Source organism: Nerophis lumbriciformis, linkage group LG13 (assembly GCF_033978685.3).
Source record: "Nerophis lumbriciformis linkage group LG13, RoL_Nlum_v2.1, whole genome shotgun sequence".
In the NCBI taxonomy this organism is placed as follows: Eukaryota; Metazoa; Chordata; class Actinopteri; order Syngnathiformes; family Syngnathidae; genus Nerophis; species Nerophis lumbriciformis.
Genome location: NC_084560.2, coordinates 2,458,879 through 2,478,210, shown reverse-complemented (window position 1 = coordinate 2,478,210; position 19,332 = coordinate 2,458,879). Strand labels below are relative to the sequence as shown.

At 44.6% G+C, this 19,332-nt stretch overlaps 1 protein-coding gene across 1 annotated transcript in view; it reads right to left on the bottom strand.

Annotated features, from left to right (window-relative positions):
- LOC133614011 (titin-like) overlaps window positions 1–19,332 on the bottom strand; it is a 254,475-nt gene that overhangs the window by 32,127 nt on the left and 203,016 nt on the right. Inside the window, 3 exon segments of the mRNA XM_072914563.1 lie at window positions 42–629; window positions 1,587–1,883; window positions 1,965–19,277. Of these exon segments, the coding sequence (XP_072770664.1) occupies window positions 42–629; window positions 1,587–1,883; window positions 1,965–19,277 (18,198 nt within the window).

Below are 19,332 nucleotides of genomic sequence, written 5' to 3'. Positions count from 1 at the left end.
ATCTATACAGCTTCATTGGTTCAATGTTTGTATTGACTTACTGTACGGAAGCTTGATCATAACCGGCTTGCTGTCAATGTGGTCGCTGACACCATAGCGATTCTGAGCCTTAATCCTGAACTGATACTCCTCCCCCTTGGTCAGCTTAGTTGCTTTGATTTGGCATCTTGCTATGTTATTTGACACCTCTGACCAGGTAGGTGTGCTAGTTTCCCGCTTGAGGACAATGTAGTTGGTAACAGGACTGCCACCATCATACTCTGGAGCAGCCCATTTTAAGTACACTGTGGTTTCTCCGACTTCTCCAGTCTCCACAGGTCCAACAGGGTGTCCAGGTCTATCGAGTACAATGAAGTTCATGAAGATCTTGGTGGCACCACTGGGGTTTGAGGCTGTTATGTCATATTTGCCAGCATCGCTTGACATGCTTTCATTCAGGGTGATAGTTAGGCTGTCTGGTGTAACTTCTGTCAAAAGTCTCTTGGATCCCTTGATGACAACATTGTTCTTGGACACGTTCACCTTTGGCATTGGCTTCCCAGTAAGTGGAATGTCAAAGGTAAGGTTGGATCCAGCTCTCACATAAACCGTATTCTTGGGGTAGTTCTTCAGATCAAACTCCGGAGCCTCTGCAAAATTATAATGAGCAATGCAATGTAAATTAACGAAATGTTAAACCATTTCCAAAGGAGAAAATATATTGAAAATGACAAGGCACACTGTATTTTTTTTTTTTTTTTTACAAGAAATGTTTGTTTCAATAAAAATATTAATATACCTATTATTAATATTGATATCAATGTAAATAATTAATATTATCAATATGAGTAGTAATCTAAAGCAGTTGTTCTCCAATGTTATCCACCAAGTACCACCCCGGAAAACACTTGGCTCTCCTAGTACCACCATAATGACCAACATTAAAATACAGAAGCGTAGTAGGCCTAAATATTCATTAATAGCAAAGCAAATGTTTTATTTATTTTATTTTTATTTATGGGGCCGCATGGCGTAGTGGGTTGAGCGGCCGTGCCAGAAACCTGAGGGTTGCAGGTTCGCTCCTCGCCTCTTGACATCCTAATCGCTGCCGTTGTGTCCTTGGGCAGGACATTTCACCCTTGCCCCCAGTGCCACTCACACGATAGGTGGTGGTCAGAGGGGCCGTAGGCGCAAACTGGCAGCCACGCTTGCATCAGTCTACCCCAGGGCAGCTGTGGCTATGAAAGTAGCTTACCATCACCAGGTATGAATGAATGATGGGCTCTCACTTCTCTGTGAAGCGCTTTGAGTGTCTAGAAAAGCGCTATATAAATCTAATCCACTATTATTATTAACAAGTAAATGTAATATTTTTGGGCCACAGAAACTGTTTGAATATAATTAACAATACATTTAAATGATTATTTTGGTGTACCACAAGAGAGAGCCCACGTACCACCACATTTTGAGAATCACTGATCTAACGAGTTAGAGATTGATTTAACAATGGTGTGTGATTTATTGATTATATTTTATAGCACTGCATCTTGTTTTACCTTTGAAACATTTCACACACCAAATTATACAGATGATGCAAGACTGGTTACCTTGAAGTTCCTTGACGATAACCGGAACAATCATCTCTTTAGGTTCACTTAGTCCAGCATGGTTTTCTGCTCGCACTCTGAAGAAATATTCTGTGCCTTCCCTGAGTGCTTTAATAGTGTGGCTCATGCCCTTCACTGTAGCACACTTCACCCATTTTGTCTGCCCCTTCTCCAGAGCATCAATTAGGTAACCAGTGACTCTGCTACCTCCATCATACTCAGGTCGTGTCCAGACAATTGTTACAGTGTCTTTTGTAACATTTGCTATTCCTAGTTTTGTGGGGGCACTTGGTACCTCTGTAACACAAAATGGACATTTGAATTAGTTAGTTTTGTGAAGTTAATAAGGAAATGAAAAAGAAAGAGCCTGAATGTTACCTGTAATTTTTGTGCCAGCCTTTGCCTCCTGGGGTACACCCAAGCCATATTCATTTTCTCCAATAACTCTGAAGTAATAGATGGCCCCCTCCTGCAGGTGTTCCACTTTGTAGGTCAGTGCATGGCAGTTGATTGTTACAGAAACCCAGGCCTTTTTACTCGCTTCACGCTTTTCAACGTGGTACGCTTTCACTGCCTCGCCACCGTCATTTTCAGGGGCTTCCCAAGTAAGGGTTGCAGAGTCCCTGGTTACTGATGTAACATTGACATTGATGGGGGGTCCAGGTGAGTCGAGCACCTTAACGACCATGGGTAATGTTGCTTTTCCTAATGTTGATTCAATTGTGACGCTATATTCTCCAGAGTCATTTCTTGTTGCCTTTTCAATGGTCAGTGAAGTATTGGAGCTACTTGAATCGATTGTTCCTCTAACTTTTAAATCAGTACCCTCCTTGGTCCATTCAACTGATGGAACAGGTTTACCTTTAAATGGAACATTGAGAGTGAAAGCTGTGCTGTGCTTAACAACAAGGACTTTGCGCATCTCTAAGTCCACATTAAATGAAGGCTCTGCAGTTCTTTCTATTGCCACAGCGGCATCGGAATAGCGGCTGCGCACACTGCATCCAACTTTGTTTATTGCTCTGACACAGAATTCATACTTGGAATCTGTTTTTAGTCCAGTGATTGTGAACTCCAAACTCTTGGTAAGAGAAATAGCTTCAGCCCATCTTTGTAGTTCTTCAGCTGACTCTGTTTCCTCCTCATCTTCATATTCGTCTTTACCATCATCCGGCTCTGCTTCCGGTTTTTCAATGTAGTCTCTGTATTCTACACTGTATCCAAGGATAGGAGCACCTCCATTATCCGTAGGTGGTTTCCAGACAATAAAGACACTGTCCTTGGTTGAATTGACAATCGTTGGCTTGGTTGGAGGACAAGGAACAGCCAGAGGATCTACTGCCCTAAATGAGGCAGAGTGTTCACTTGGAGGACTCAGTCCAGCTGCATTTTCAGCATAGACTCTAAAGTCATACTCACAACTCTTACGCAGTTTTGTTGCAACTGTGTTACATTCAACAACTGGATCTTTATTCACACGGAGCCAGCGTGTGCCTGTCTTTTCTCGCCGCTCAATCACATAACCAGTGATTGGACTTCCTCCATCACTCAATGGTTTGCACCACGTTACGGTCATTGAATCTCCAGTAATATCAGTGACATCAACACTAAGTGGAGCAGTGGAAATGGTGAATGGATCTGTGATCTTTACAGCATCACTCTCCAAAACTTCACCATTCCCATGCTTGTTAACAGCCAAGACCCTGAAGACATATTCATTGCCCTTTAGCAGTCCTGTGACTTTAAAGTAAGTCTTAGTAATGTCGCCCTTTACGAGTGTCCAGGCCAAACGGCTGGTCTCACGCTTCTCAACAACATAGTGTGTGATCTCAGCACCACCAGTCTCCTGAGGTGGACCCCATGACAGAGTGCATTCATCAGCTGTGAGACCTGTAAGCTGCAATGGTCCTGCAGGTGGCCCTGGTTTATCCAAAACCACACAGTTTATTGGCAGGCTAACTGTCCCAGCAATATTCTTTAGAGTGAGAACATATTTTCCAGAATCTCGTCGAATGCAATCTTTCACATTCACCAGTGTGCTGGTATCTGTTGAAACTATCTGGATTCTTGCTCTCAGCTCAATCTCTTTTCCATCTTTGCTCCAGTAAATGATGGGTGCAGGATGGCCTACAATGTCAGCATTAATCTTTAAAGTTTCACCTGCTTTCACAAACACTGTCTCTCTGAATTTGACATCTGTCATGATGCGTGGCAGTTCTACATCATCCTTAACAGTAATTGGGCCAGTATTGTCAGATGGTTCACTGAACAATCCCGCTGCATTCTTAGCGATGACACGGAAGTCATACTGGCTGTCCTCTGTAAGGCCTGTCACATCATAGTGAGTCTCAGGCACATTGGTGAAGTTGCACTTTGTCCAGCGTCCTTCTGGAAGATCTTTACATTCAATGATGTAACCAGAAATCTTAGCACCACCATCATACTCAGGTTTGGCCCAAGACAAAGACACAGATGACCTGCCAATAGAGGTCACAACGGGGGTACCTGGAGGATCACATGGATCTCTGGCTGCCATAGCTTCAGAGGTCTTGCTGCATTTGCCAATTCCAGCAATATTTTCAGCATAGACACGATATTCATACATCATACCCTCTTCGATTCCACTCACTTTGTATTCAGAGTCCTTGATCATTCCTCTGTTTACCTTGGTCCAGAGAATGCTATCGCGCTCTCTCTGCTCTAGATGATAGCCTAGGACCGGACTTCCACCATCATTGACGGGTTCATTCCAGGTTACCAACATATAAGACTTGGTAGCATCCTTTACTATTGGTGTAGATGGCGGTCCAGGTTGTTTAAAGTTGTACTGAGCAGTAATTGCCGGAGAATCTAGATGTGTGCTCTTTCCATAACGGTTGACTGCATAGATGCGAAATTGGTATTCTGCCCCATGTGTTAGACGGCCGGCCTTGTAAGATGTTCTTGCCACGTTGCTTGCAACCATTTGCCATTCTTGTGTGTTGGTATCTCTCTTCTCAACAATATAGTTACTTATAGAGCAGCCACCATCATAATCTGGAGAACACCAGGAAAGTGTGATGCTATCAGAGGTCACAGCATCCACCTTAATGAGTTTAGGTGGACTTGGTTTATCCAGGACAACAACACCTAGTTGTGATGTTATTGTTCCTGCAGTGTTGGCCAGGGTGATCTCATACTTTCCAACATGTTCTCTGCTAGCCTCTTTAATGAGAATCTTGGATGATGTTGCTGTGTTTAAAGTTGTAACCGAAGATGTTTGCTTCAGAGGAAGACCATCCTTTTTCCATGAGACAACAGGCTTAGGTCTGCCTCTCACTGGTACCTCAATAGTCAGTTCCTCACTGGCCTTAACGGTGTATGTTGTGAACAGTAAGTTGACTGATGGCTCTAGTGCAATGTCCTTTGCTACCACAGGTAAGCCAAGATCCTTGGGATCGCTCTTTCCCTTCTCGTTTATTGCGACAACCCTAAATAGATAAGTTTCGTTGGGGGTCAGGTTAGGAATAGTCGCCTCTGGCACCTTGACTGTGCAAGCTGTACCCCATTTTTCTCCACCTTTGGGCTTGAATTCCACATTGTAGCAGATTACTTTACTACCACCGTCATGAGAAGGTTTCTCCCATGAAAGTGAAACGCTGGTTTTAGTCACATCTATAACAGTTAATTTGCTCGGTGGCAAGGGTACTTCAGACACTTTAATTTCTTTGGTTTCAGCCATCTGTCCTTGGCCATATTTGTTAACAGCGCAAACTCTGAAGTAGAAAATGCCACCTTCTGGCAGTTCTTCTATCTTGAGTGTGTTGGCTGTGCAGTTGCTGGTTACAGTAGTGTAGGCCTTCCGGACAGACTCTCTCTTCTCCACAATGTAGTTTGTGATTTTAGCCCCACCATCAGTGAGTGGTGTATCCCAGACAAGTGTTACTGAATCCTTTTTGAGCTCCTGGACAGTGAAGTTCTGTGGGGCACTTGGTGTATCCAATATTCTAACAGCCACAACAGCAGACTTTGAACCACTGTTGTTCTCCAGAGTGAGTGAGTATTTGCCACTGTCCCAGCGGTTGACATTATCAATTACAAGCATAGTGTATGAGCTGGTGGTGTCAATCACAGCACGATCTGTGAGAGCACCATCAACTTTTTCCCATTTTACAGAAGGTTCAGGCCTTCCTCTGATGGTAACAAATAGACGCAGTGTACCACCGGCGCGGACAGATACCACTTTTCTGAGGTCTGCGTCAAGCTCAATTTCCGGTGCTTCAACCCTGTCATGAGCAACTACAGTCCCGTGGACATTAGCAGCCTCTCCCACTCCCTCTGAGTTGATGGCACAAACACGGAACTGATATTCTTCATCTTGTTTTAAGTCAGAGATAGTAAGTTTAGTAGCTTGGATGCCAGCTGGGGGCGTGCACATGGCCCATGCCTTTTCGATGGGTTGGTCTACTCCTGGGGCTACTTCTATCTCTTCTGCCATTTCTGGCACTGGTGTATACTCTCGCATTTCAACAATGTAACCTTTAATATAGGCACCACCATCAAAGTCAGGTTTACGCCAGGAAAGAGAGACAGAAGATTTTGTGTAGTCTGTCACCTTGGGATTTTGGGGAGGTCCTGGTGGCATTGTTGCATCACAAGCTCTGTAAAATAGGGACGGTTCACTGAGGTCTCCAATTCCAGCCTCATTCTCAGCTGCAACTCGGAATTCATAAAAGTGATCCGTCTTCAGACCTGTCACTTTGAAATGAGTGTCTGTCAGTTTTTGTCTGTTACACTTTGTCCACCTGACACTATCTTTGTCACGTTTTTCAAGATGATAGCAGGCAATATCAGCTCCCCCATTTTGTTCTGGGACTGTCCATGACAGAACCATGGAAACTTTTGTGATGTGACTTGCTTCTGGTGTTCCAGGAGCACTCGGGGGCTTGTATGGATTGCGTGCAATGATGGGCTCACTTCGAAGATAATCACCAACACCATATTTGTTAACAGCCCTTACTCTAAAAATGTATTCATTCCCGGCAAGCAAGTTTGTTACTTTGTAGAACAAATTTTGGATATTGGCTGCAGCCATTGTCCATGATAAGCTGCTGGTCTCTCTCTTCTCCAAAGTGTAGTGAGTAATACTAGCACCACCATCCAGAGTTGGCTCAGACCAGGAAAGGGTACACCTGTCAGCCATGATTTCTGTTACTTTGAACGGTTCCATTGGTTTACCCGGTTTGTCAAGGACTTTGACAGTGATTGGAAAGGTCTTTTTGCCACCCAGATTTTTGAGGACAAGTTCATAGTGCCCAGTGTCCATTTTGGTTACATCCTTAATAGTCAAAGCAGCACATTTTTGAGTCTGTTTCACGTCAATGCGCAAAGATTTATCAATTTCTTTGCCTTCCTTTAGCCAGACAATGTCAGGAACTGGTTTTCCGTGAATGTCAGCATCAAGACTTAAATGTTCTCCTGCAGCAACAACAATGACATCCTTGTACTTGGGGTCCATCGAGGCCCTTGGTGGCTCAATTTCATCAGTGGCAGTTACAGGTCCAGAGCTTTCGGAGGGCTCGCTGAAGACGCCCGCTGCATTTCTGGCAATAACCCTAAATTCATACTGGTCATTTTCTGTGAGACCGCTGACATCATATTCAGTCTCTATTACATTAGTAAAGTTTGCTCTAACCCAGCGCCCATCAGGGGATGATATGTCTTTTCTTTCAACAATATAGCCATTTATTTTACTGCCGCCATCATATTGAGGTTTGGTCCACCTAATCTTGATGTGGTCTTTAGAAATTTTTACAGCATCTGGAGCACCAGGAGGGTCACATGGATCCTGAGCAACAAACGATTCTGAGACTTTACTGCATCTGCCAACGCCAACAATATTTTCAGCATACACTCTGAACTCATATCCAATTCCTTCTTCAAGATTACAGATCTTGAACTGAGTATCGGCGATCATAGTCTTGTTAAGTTTGGTCCATAAGATACTGCTTCTCTCTTTGCTTTCTAGATGGTAACCAATAACAGCACTTCCACCGTCATTGACTGGCTCGTTCCATTCAATGATCATCATCTCCTTTGTTGCAGATTTGACATATGGTGTTCCAGGAGGGCCTGGTGGTTTGTATGGGTATTGGACAACAATAGCCTTAGACTCTAGAGGAACACCTTTTCCATATCTGTTTTCAGCAATGACCCTGAACTGGTATTCTACACCAGTGTTCAACTTAGTCACTTTGAAAGCTGTCCGAGCAAGTTGTGTGGTGACTGACTGCCATGTATTGCTTGTGGTCTCTCGCTTTTCTACTATATAATGCTTCACCTGGCATCCACCTGTGTACTCTGGAGGTTCCCATGAGAAGTGGACAAATGTGTTACTAACCTCACAAACTTTAAGTGGGCCACTTGGTGGACCAGGCTTATCAAGAATAATGATAGCCACATTATCAGCAAATGTGCCAGCAGTATTTGTTGCTGTAATTGTGTACGTTCCAAAGTCCTCCTTGCATGCTTCGGTTATCCTAATCGCAGTTGTTGTAGGAGTGTTTACCAAGTTGACCCTAGAAGTCACCTTTAAGGACTGACCATCCTTTGTCCAAGTGACTCTAGGTTTGGGCCTGCCAAGTACAGGGAATGTCAAGGTCAGATCTTTTCCAGCTAAGACATTATAAGTATTAAACTGTATCTTAATGCTTGGCTCCAAGGTCATGTCACTGGCAACAACTGGTGCGGCAAGTGCTTTTGGCTCACTCTTTCCCTTCTCATTATACGCAACGATACGGAATAGATATTCTGCCCCACTAGTTAAGCCTGTGACAGTACCCTGACATGTCTTTGTATTTGTGGCAACTCCCCACTTCTCTGTACCCTTTGGCTGCATTTCTATGAGGTAGCCACCAATCCTGCTGCCTCCATCATGCTCAGGTTTCTCCCAGGCAAGTGACACGCTGACTTTGGTGACATCGACAAGAGAAACATTTCCAACTGGAAGGGGTACCTCAGAAGCCTTTGAAGCTGTCTTTGTTTCAATTGCCTGGCCAATACCATATTCATTCTCAGCCATGACTCTGAAGTAGTACATAGCACCCTCAATCAGGTTGTCAACCTTGAATGTGGTCTTTGTGCATTTGGATGAGACATTTGCATAAGCCTTCCTCGTTGATTCACGCTTGTCAATAACATAGTTTTTAATTTTAGAACCACCATCAGTCAGTGGTGCATCCCAAACAAGAGTGGCGGAATTTGTTTTAATTTCTTTGACTACAAGGTTCTGTGGGGCTCCCGGTGTATCGAGGACTTTAACGGTAACTAACTCAGATGCAACCCCACTAGTGTTGGTCAGGCTCAGGGAGTATTTTCCTGAGTCACCTCTGTCACAGGAGTCAATGGACAGCTGTGTGAAGGTGGGAGTCTTCTCAACCACTGCCTTTTCCGATAGGTCTGCTTCATCTTTAAGCCACTTAATCTCAGGAGTTGGTCTGCCCTTGAATGGAACGTGGATCCTCACAGATCCACCAGCCTTGACACAAATGCCCTTTCTAAGCTCAGAATCCAAGTAGATTTGTGGTGGTTCAAGCTTTTCTTCTGGTTTCGCTGTTCCTGCGAGGATAGCTGGCTCACCAACTCCAAGTTTGTTCACGGCACACACCTGGATCTTATAATCCTGACCCTCTGTCAGATTCAGGATTTCATATTTGTTAACACGCAAGCCTGTAGGGGGAGTAACCATAGTCCATTCTTCCTCCTCAGCCTTACAGATTTCAACAATGTATCCCTGAATTGCGCTGCCCCCGTCAGACAAAGGCTTGCCCCATGACACTGTAATTGAGCTTTGTGTGGAATCAATGGCGTGCACATACGTTGGGGATCCGGGTTTATACTTAGGATCACAGGCCTTGTAGTAAGAGCTTGGTAGACTCGGCTCCCCCAATCCAACAACATTCTCAGCAGCGACTCTGAACTCATATTCATGGCCAGGGGTGAGGCTGGTTACTCTGAAGGAGAAATCTGTGACTTTCTGTCTATTGCATTTGGTCCATTTAACTCCTGCTTTATCTTTCTTTTCAACAACGTAATTTGAAATTTTACAGCCACCATCAGTCTCTGGGGCAGACCAAGTGACAGTCATGCTATCACGAGTAATGTTCGATATGTCATCAATGTGAGGTGGACCAGGAGGAACAAACTCAGACTTCATTATTACTCCATCAGACACCAGTGGTTCGCTCGTGCCATAATTGTTGACCGCCATGACACGGAAAATGTATTGATTTCCTTCCAACAAGTTGGTGACTTTGTAGCTTGTGGTGCTGCAATGAGCAGAAACAACAGTCCAAGCGAGGCGGCTAGTTTCTCTTCTTTCAATTATGTAATGCGTGACAGGATTTCCTCCATCATGTAAAGGAGAATGCCACACCAATGAGCATCTATCCTCAGCTACCCCAGTTACATGAAGGGGTCCCTCACAAGGGCTCGGCCGGTCAAGGACAACCACCTTGAAGGGCACAGTTTCACTGCCTGCCTCGTTTTTCAGCTGTAGAAAGTATGTTCCACTGTCAGTCCTAGCAGAGTCCTTAATGATTATCATTGCATGACTTTCTGCATTTTTGATATCCAACCTGAGAGTATTTTCTAGTGGAATTTCATCCTTGAACCACAGCATTGCTGGCAGCGGCTTTCCACGAACATCTGCATCCAATTTTAAAGTTTCTCCTGCATTTATCACAATGGTCTTTGTGAATGCGGGATCAATAGAGAATTTAGGGGCTTCAACCCTGTCACTCGCCGTAATTGGGCCACTATTGTATGATGGTTTGCTGATGGTCCCAACAGCATTTTTGGCTATGACTCTAAAGTCGTACTGGAGATTTTCCGTTAGCCCAGTTACAGTGAACTGGGTCTCGATAACATTTGTGAAATTAGCCCTTCCCCATCGGCCTTCTGGCAAATCACGCTTTTCCACAATGTAGCCGGTTATATTACTGCCACCATCATACTCCGGTTTCATCCACTGAATAACGATGGTATCTTTGGTCACATGGACAGCTTCTGGCTGACCGGGAGGATCACATGGGTCACGGGCTACACAGCCCTCTGAGACCTTACTGCACCTTCCAATACCTACAATATTTTCAGCATACACTCGATATTCATACTCAACAGCCTCCTCTAATGGGTAGCTCTTATACTTTGTCTCATGAATGAGGGCCTTGCTTATTTTCACCCACAAAATACTATTCCTCTCTTTTCTTTCAATGTGGTAGCCAAGAATAGTACTGCCTCCATCCGAAACAGGCTCATGCCACTCGACAATCTGGTGATCTCTGGAGAGTGAAGAGATGAATGGTGTTCCTGGTGGGCCAGGTTCTTTATATGGATACTGCGCAACCACCACAGATGAATCCAGGCCATGACTCTTCCCGTACCGGTTTTGGGCTATGATCCTAAATTGGTACTCTCCTCCAGTCTTCAGCCTGGGTACTTTGATTCTTGTTCTGGAACAATTAATACTGACATTTTCCCATGTTGTTGTTGTTGTATCTCTTTTCTGCACAATGTAATTTGAAATCTGGCAACCACCATTGTGCTTTGGTGGGTCCCATGAAATAGTCACACTCTGTGTTGTGATGTTTTCAAATTTCACAGGGCCAGATGGGGGTCCAGGCTTGTCAAGTACTATTATTTCAATTGTGGCTTCTTTCTTTCCAGCGGAATTAGCTGCTTTTATGCTATACATGCCACCATCATCACCCGCGGCCTCCTTAATGCTCAGACTTGTATGAGTCAGGGTGTTGTGAATGTTTACTCTGGTAGTGAATTTCAGAGGTGCGCCGTCCTTGGTCCACATTATTGTTGGTTTAGGGCGTCCAAAAAGTGGAACTTCAATGTTTAGATCTTTACCTACATGGACACTGTAGCTGCTGAAAGCAGGTCGCACATCAGGCTCAAAAACTAAGTTTTTGGTCATGACGTGGCCAGAAAGGACTTTGGGGTCACTTTTTCCCTTGTCATTAATTGCTGTAACTCTGAACAAATATTCCTCCCCAGGGTTTAAATTTGTAACAGTAGTCTCCATTGTCTTGTATGAGTTAACACCAGACCACTTCTCTTGGCCCTTAAGCTGTACTTCAAGCAAGTACTGGATGACTCTGCTGCCGCCATCATATTCTGGCTTATCCCAGGCCAGGGCAATGCTTGTATTTGTTTGATCTGTAACAATCAGGTTTTGGGGAGCCTGTGGCACCTCTGAGACCTTAAGTGGGTCAAGAGTTATTGCAGGCACGCCAACACCATGTGCATTCTCAGCAAGGACTCTAAAGTAATAACTGCAACCCTCTTGGAGTGGCTCAATCTTCCATGAAAGACTGTGGCAGTTTGTTACCACGGCTGCATATGTTTTGCGCGTACTCTCTCTCTTTTCCACTATATAGTTTTTGATTTTGGAACCACCATCTAACAGAGGGGATTCCCAAGCAAGTGTCACTGACTGGTTTGTAATTTCTTTGACTGTCAAATTCATGGGTGCACTTGGTGTATCGAGAACACGGACGACAACAAATGCAGATTTAATTCCACTAGAGTTTTCTGCAGTGACAGTGTATTTTCCACTATCTGCTCTGCTCATGTTATCAATCACAAGAGCGGTGTAACTGCTAGTTACTTCAACTTGAGCTTTCTCATTAAGTGGACTGTCATCTTTGTCCCACTTGATGCTTGGAGCTGGTCTTCCCCTAATTGGAATAAACAGTCTAAGTGATAGACCAGCCTTAATCGTCATGATCTTTCTCAGTTCTGGGTCAATGTCAAGGTCGGCTTCTTCTGCTCTATCCTGGGCCACCACGGCTCCAGGAATATTGGCATTATCACCAACCCCAACCTTGTTGATGGCACACACTCTTAACTTATAAGCCTGATTTTCTTTCAGATTGACAACCTCAAACTTGGTCTTCTTGACACCTGTTGGTGGTGTGCACATTATCCAGTTCTCAGAAGGTGCAGCTGTAGCAGGCAGCTCTGTTGCTGAGGTTTCAGTATGTGCCTCACCAGGTGCAACTTGCTCTGTGGTTGTGCAGCACTCAACACTGTATCCCTGAATCTCAGAACCACCATCACAAATGGGCTTGCTCCATGACAGGAATATTGAAGTTTTGGTTGTGTCTGTGATTCTTGGATTCTGTGGTGGACCAGGCCTGAAGATAGGGTCGAGAGCTTTGTAGTAAACTGTTGGAGAACAAGGTTCACCAACACCCACGGCATTCTCTGCTGCAATGCGGAATTCATAATTATGGCTTTCCAAGAGTCCAGTGACCTTGAAAGTCAAATCCTTCACTGCCTGCCTGTTGCATCTAATCCATCTGACACCTTCTTTGTCATGTCTTTCAACAATATATGATGTGATAGGGCTGCCTCCATCTTCAGTAGGAGCCTCCCATGTGAGCACCATTGAATCCCTTTTAACATTTGAAATCTCTAAGTTTTTGGGTGGTCCAGGGGTTATATAGGGATCTTTGATCATCACTGCTGCAGACTCAAGTGGTGAACCAGTACCGAACTCATTTACGGCACGGACCCTGAAGATGTACTCATTGCCTTCCAGGAGCTTCTCAACCTTGAGGCAGGTGTTCTGCACTTTTGGATCCACAACAGTCCAGACTAATCTACTTGTTTCTCTCCTCTCCACAACATAGTGAGATATCTTGCTACCTCCATCTTGAAGTGGTGCTCTCCATGCAAGACAGCACTGGTCTTTGGTTATCCCTGTTATAGTAAGAGGTCCTTGTGGTTCGCCGGGTTTATCCAAAACTACAACATTCACTTGGACAGCCTTTTCCCCCCCTGGATTTTTTAGCAGCAGATTATATACGCCTCCATCCGAGAGTTTAGCTTCCTTTATAGTCACACAAGCATGGGTTGCTGTGTTTTTTATCTCTCTATGAATTGTGTTACCCATTTCCTGCTCACCTTTCATCCAGTGGATAGAGGGCAATGGTTTGCCGTGGACATCTGCATCAATCTTAAAATTGTCTCCCACATTTACCAAAAGGGTCTGTGTGTACTCTGGGTCGATGCTGATACGAGGTGGCTCAATCTCATCCCTGGCGGTAATTGGGCCAGTGCTGTATGAGGGCAAGCTGAAAACACCAGCAGCATTTCTGGCAATAACACGGAACTCATACTGATTTTCCTGCACTAGTCCAGTCGCAACATATTCTGTGTCGATGACATTAGTGAAATTAGCCTTTACCCAACGGCCTTCGGGAAGCTCCTTCTTTTCCACTATGTAGCCTGTAATTTTTGCCCCACCATCATACTCAGGCTTTGTCCAAATGATGGTTACTGAATCTTTTGTAATTTTGGTTGCCTCTGGCATACCTGGGGGATCACATGGATCTCTAGCAACATGACCTTCTGACACTTTGCTGACCTTGCCAATGCCCACAATGTTCTCAGCACAGACTCTATACTCGTATTCCATTCCTGGTTCCAGGCCTGTGGTTTTAAAGGTTTGGTCTGTAATAGGAGACTTGTTTAATTTTACCCAAAGGATGCTTGTTCTTTCTTTGCACTCAAGATGGTAGCCTAGAACTGAAGTACCCCCATCATTTACAGGTTCATTCCATGTAACTACCATGGTATCCTTTGTGCATGTTGCGATGGAGGGAGTTCCCGGTGGTCCTGGGAGTTTGTATGGATATTGAGCCACAATACATTCAGACAGAAGAGCTGGACCTTTCCCATATCTGTTTTCTGCTGTGATTCTAAACTGGTATTCTGAGCCAGTTTTCAGTCTTCCTGCTTTGACTTTGGTCCTCGCAAGGTTTGGAGACACCATCATCCAATTGGTTGTAGACGTGTCTCTCTTCTCCACAATGTAGTGTTTGATTGTACATCCACCATCGTACTCCGGTGGGCTCCAGGAAATGGTCACACTCTCAGAAGTGACCTCCTCGGCCTTAACTGGACCACCTGGCTGACCAGGTTTGTCCAGTACAACAATGCTGAAATCTGCTGTTGCCTCTCCTGCTGTATTACTAATAGTAACATGATAGTTTCCGAAATCATCTTTAGATGCCTCTTTTATGCAGAGGTTCAACAGTGTTTCTGTTGCACTAAAGTTTACCCTGGTTGTTCTCTTGAGTGGCTGTTGGTCTTTAAACCAGGAGACCGCTGCTTTGGGACGTGCAACATATGGAACCTCAACAGTCAAGTCTTCACCTGCCAACACGCTAAATGTGTTGAACAACATTTTGACAACTGGTGAAATAACAAGATCTTTTACAATGACAGGCACACCAATTTGACGAGGGTCACTTGTTCCCTTCTCGTTTCTTGCTGAGACACGGAACATATATTCTTCCCCTGCGTTAAGGCCACCAATGGTAGCTTCTGTTTCTTTCACAATCATTGACTGTGTCCATTTTTCAACACCTTTGGGTTGGATTTCTACAACATAACAGCCGACCCTGCTTCCGCCATCATGCTCTGGCTTTTCCCATGAAAGTGTGACACTATTTTTAGTAACATCCTTAAGACTGATTTTCCCTGGAGGTTGTGGTTTCTCAGACACTTTAACTGATTCATTGGTTTCAATGGGCAGGCCAATTCCATAATCATTCTCAGCCAAAACTCTGAAATAATAATTGCATCCTTCAAGGAGCGGCTTAACAGTGAATGTGTTGTGATGACATGAAGCACTGACTGTTGCGTAAGCTTTTCTTGTGGACTCACGCTTTTCAACAATATAGTTTTTAATCTTAGCTCCTCCATCATTGGCTGGTGGATCCCAAGTCAGGGTGACAGAGTCACGTGTTATACTTGTAATCTTTAAATTCAGTGGATTACTAGGTGTATCGAGTACCCTAACTTGGACTGTGACCGTCTTAGAGCCAGAGCTGTTCTCTACAGTCAGGTTATACTTTCCAGTATCAAATCTGTTGACATTTTCAATGACAAGGGATGTGTATGATGTTGTGGTGTCAATAGTGGCCCTCTCAATGGGTTCGCCGTCCTCTTTGGTCCATTTAGCCTGAGGAGTGGGTCTGCCTCTGATGAGAGCAAACAGTCTAAGTGTGCAGCAAGCTCGAAGGCTGACAACTTTGCAGAGCTCTGCATCCAAATCCACTTCAGGAGGGAGGAGTCTGTCCTCAGCCTTGGGATTGCCAGGCACAGAAACCGCCTCCCCAATTCCTTCACTGTTAACAGCAGAAATGTTGATCTTGTACTCCTGGCTCTCTGTTAAATTGATAATGGTGAATGAGGTGGCATGTAGTCCTTCTTTGGGGGTCACTATTGTCCATTCCTCTTCTTTGTCAGATGGAATGCAGGTCTCAACAATGTAACCACTGATATCAGAACCACCATCATAGGCTGGTTTGTTCCAGGCAACAGTAATGGAAGACCTAGTTGTGTCTAGGATTCTGGGGTTGCATGGAGGCCCGGGCTTGTACAAAGGATCACTGGCCTTGTAAAATGGACTGGAGATACTTGGCACACTGATACCAGCAGCATTCTCTGCAATGATTCTGAATTTATATTCATGTCCAACAACAAGGCCTGTTGCCTTAAATTGTAGATCCTTGACCTTCCTCTTATTGCATTTGACCCAGCGGTGGCCTATCCTGTCTTTCTTTTCAATGTTGTAGTTTGTGATAGGTGTCCCACCATCACTCTTTGGTGTCTGCCATATAACAATCATGGCATCTTTGGTGACAGCTGTGACTTCAGGATTTCCTGGTGCATCTGGAACCATGTATGGATTGTCTGCAATAATGGGTTCTGTATCAAGAGGCTCCCCATTCCCATATTTGTTCACTGCCATAACTCTGAAAATGTATTCATTTCCTTTGAGAAGCTTGGTCACATTATATTCTGTAACCTGCAGGTCTGAAGCCACATTGGTCCAAACAAGCCTGCCTGATTCCCGCTTCTCAATGATGTAGCCTTCAATCTTAGCACCACCATCATCTATAGGTGGGGCCCATGTCAGTAAACAATTGTCAGCTGTGACATTTGACACTATAATAGGTCCTACTGGTGGTCCAGGTCTGTCCAGTACTTTTACCCTAAAAATGTGTTTGGCAAAGCCACCAACATTAGTGGCAGTTAAGACAAATTCCCCCCCATCTGATCTGACAGCGTCTTTATTAATCAGTGTAGTCGTGAGTTCAGAGAACTTAACTTCCAGTTTCAATGTGTTGTCAACCTCTTTTCCATCCTTGGTCCAAACCATAGTTGGGTTTGGTTGGCCAGAAACATCAGCATCAAGCTTGAAGGACTCCCCTGCCTTCAGCAGAACAACATCCTTGAAGATGGCATCCACCATGATGCGTGGCTCAATTATGTTATCTTTACATGTAATAGGTTCTGAGGGTTCAGAGGGCACACTTACTGCTCCTGCTGAATTTCTAGCTATGACACGGAACTCATAAGATACATCTTGAGTCAATCCACTGACGGTGAAAGTTGTCTCAGTTATGTTTGTAAAGTTGGCTTTAATCCAGCGACCAGTCGGGAGTTCTTTCTTCTCCACCGTGTAGCCTGTAATTTTGAATCCACCATCATACTCAGGTTTTTTCCACTGAATAGTGATGGCATTATTATTTACAAAAGTCGCCACAGGTTGACCTGGGGGATCCACAGGGTCCAAGGCTAGTATTGCTTCAGATGCTTTGCTGGGTTTGCCAATACCTGCCATGTTTTCTGCCATAACGCGGAACTCGTAGGCGACTCCATCTTCAAGCCCTGCAGATTTCAGTATGTTTCCTTTCACAAGACCCTTGCTGATATTTTGCCACATGATGCTGCTTCTTTCTTTTCTCTCTACATGGTACCCAATGACTTCACTTCCACCGTCAGACACGGGTTCATTCCAGCCAATTGTTATGGAGTTCTTAGTGAATGCCACAACATGGGGTGTACCAGGTGGTCCTGGAACTTTAAATGGATAGGCAGCCACTACTGCCTCTGAGGTAATGGGAGGTCCTACACCATACCTGTTTCTAGCCTTAACTCTGAACTGGTATTCCGACCCAGTTGTTAGACGTGTGGCTTTAAACATTGTGCGAATGGCAGTGGAAGATATCTCTGTCCAAGTCTGGGAGGTGGTGTCTCTGATCTCAATCACATAATTGTTGATAGGTACACCGCCGTCATTCTCAGGAGTGTCCCATGCAAAGATACAGTAGTTCGGAGAGATTTCTGTAATCTTAATTGGTCCTTTGGGTGGCCCAGGAACATCGTGCACTCTGACAATTATACTGTTGCTCACAGAACCGACAATGTTCTTTCCTGTCATGGTGTAAACACCACTGTCTGCTCTGGTGCATTCATTGATTGCGAGGATAACAGTCGCAGGAGTCGCCTCCACATTAGTCCTCTGTGTGAGCTTTAAGGCAGTTCCATCCTTCTGCCAGGAGACCACTGGTCGGGGACGCCCCATTACAGGAATTTCAACCTTGATGTCATCCCCAGCCTTGGCAATAACTGTTGACTGACATACACCACGCAGATCAAACTCTGGAAGAGATGTAGAATCCTTGATAACAATGGGCTTGCTCTCACGTGGACCACTTCTTCCAGATTGGTTGACAGCCATTACACGGAAAATATATTCTTCATTCTCATTGAGATTAATAACAGTGAAATCCATGGTCTTTAGAGTTGTTACATGGGCCCACTGACCAGTTCCTCTTTTCTGGGCTTCAAGGACATACCCTGTAAGTCTACTTCCACCATCATGCTTGGGTTTGGTCCAAGCCAGGCTCACAGAGTTCTTAGTAATATCAGTTGGGATTATGCTTTCTGGAGGAGTTGGTGCCTGAGACGCACGAATTGGATCAGAAGTTTCAACTGCTTCACCAATACCAAACTCATTCTCAGCCGACACTCTGAAGTAGTATTCACAGCCTTCTCCCAGGTTAGTAATCTTGACTGAAGTTGCGGGACACTTTGTAACGACAGTGGCAAAAGCCTTGCGTGTTGATTCTCTTTTCTCAATTATATAATTTGTGATCTTGGCTCCACCATCAATGAGAGGCATCTCCCACTGAAGGGTAATTGATTCTTTATCTATAGTTACTGGTTTTAAGTTAAGTGGAGGTCCAGGTGAATCCAGAACCCTTACATTAATGTTTGCAGTCTTCTTTCCGGCTGTGTTTTCAAGGGCAAGCTCATATTTACCCGCATCAATTCTTGAGCTTTCAGGAATGATTAGCATGGTAAATGACTCAGTACTATCTATGACAGCCCGTGGCACAGGACTGCTCTCTTTTGTCCAGGTTATTGCAGGTGTAGGACGTCCCTTGATTGGCACGAAAAGACGAATGGAACACCCAGCTCTGACAACTAAAGTTTTCCTCAGCTCAATATCCAACTCAAAATCAGGTGCAGCTGCACGCTCTACTATCTCAACCAATTCCTGCGTTTCGGCGGGTTCCCCTGCGCCCTTAGCATTTACTGCGCTAATTCTGAAATGGTATTTGGTTGCATTTTCGAGCTCAGAAACGACAAACTCTGTAATTCTCAGTAGAGATGATGGCGTGTCCTTAATCCATTCCTCTGTTCCTTCTTTTCTGTGCTCGATTACATAACCAGTGACCTCAAGGCCACCATTATTAAGGGGTTTTCCCCAATTAAGAGTGGCAGTGGTTTTGGTTGTGTCTGTAACCCTTGGGTTTACTGGAGGCCCTGGAACAACTGGAAAACAAGCATACAATAATGACTGTCTGATTCTAAGGGATGCACAATATTG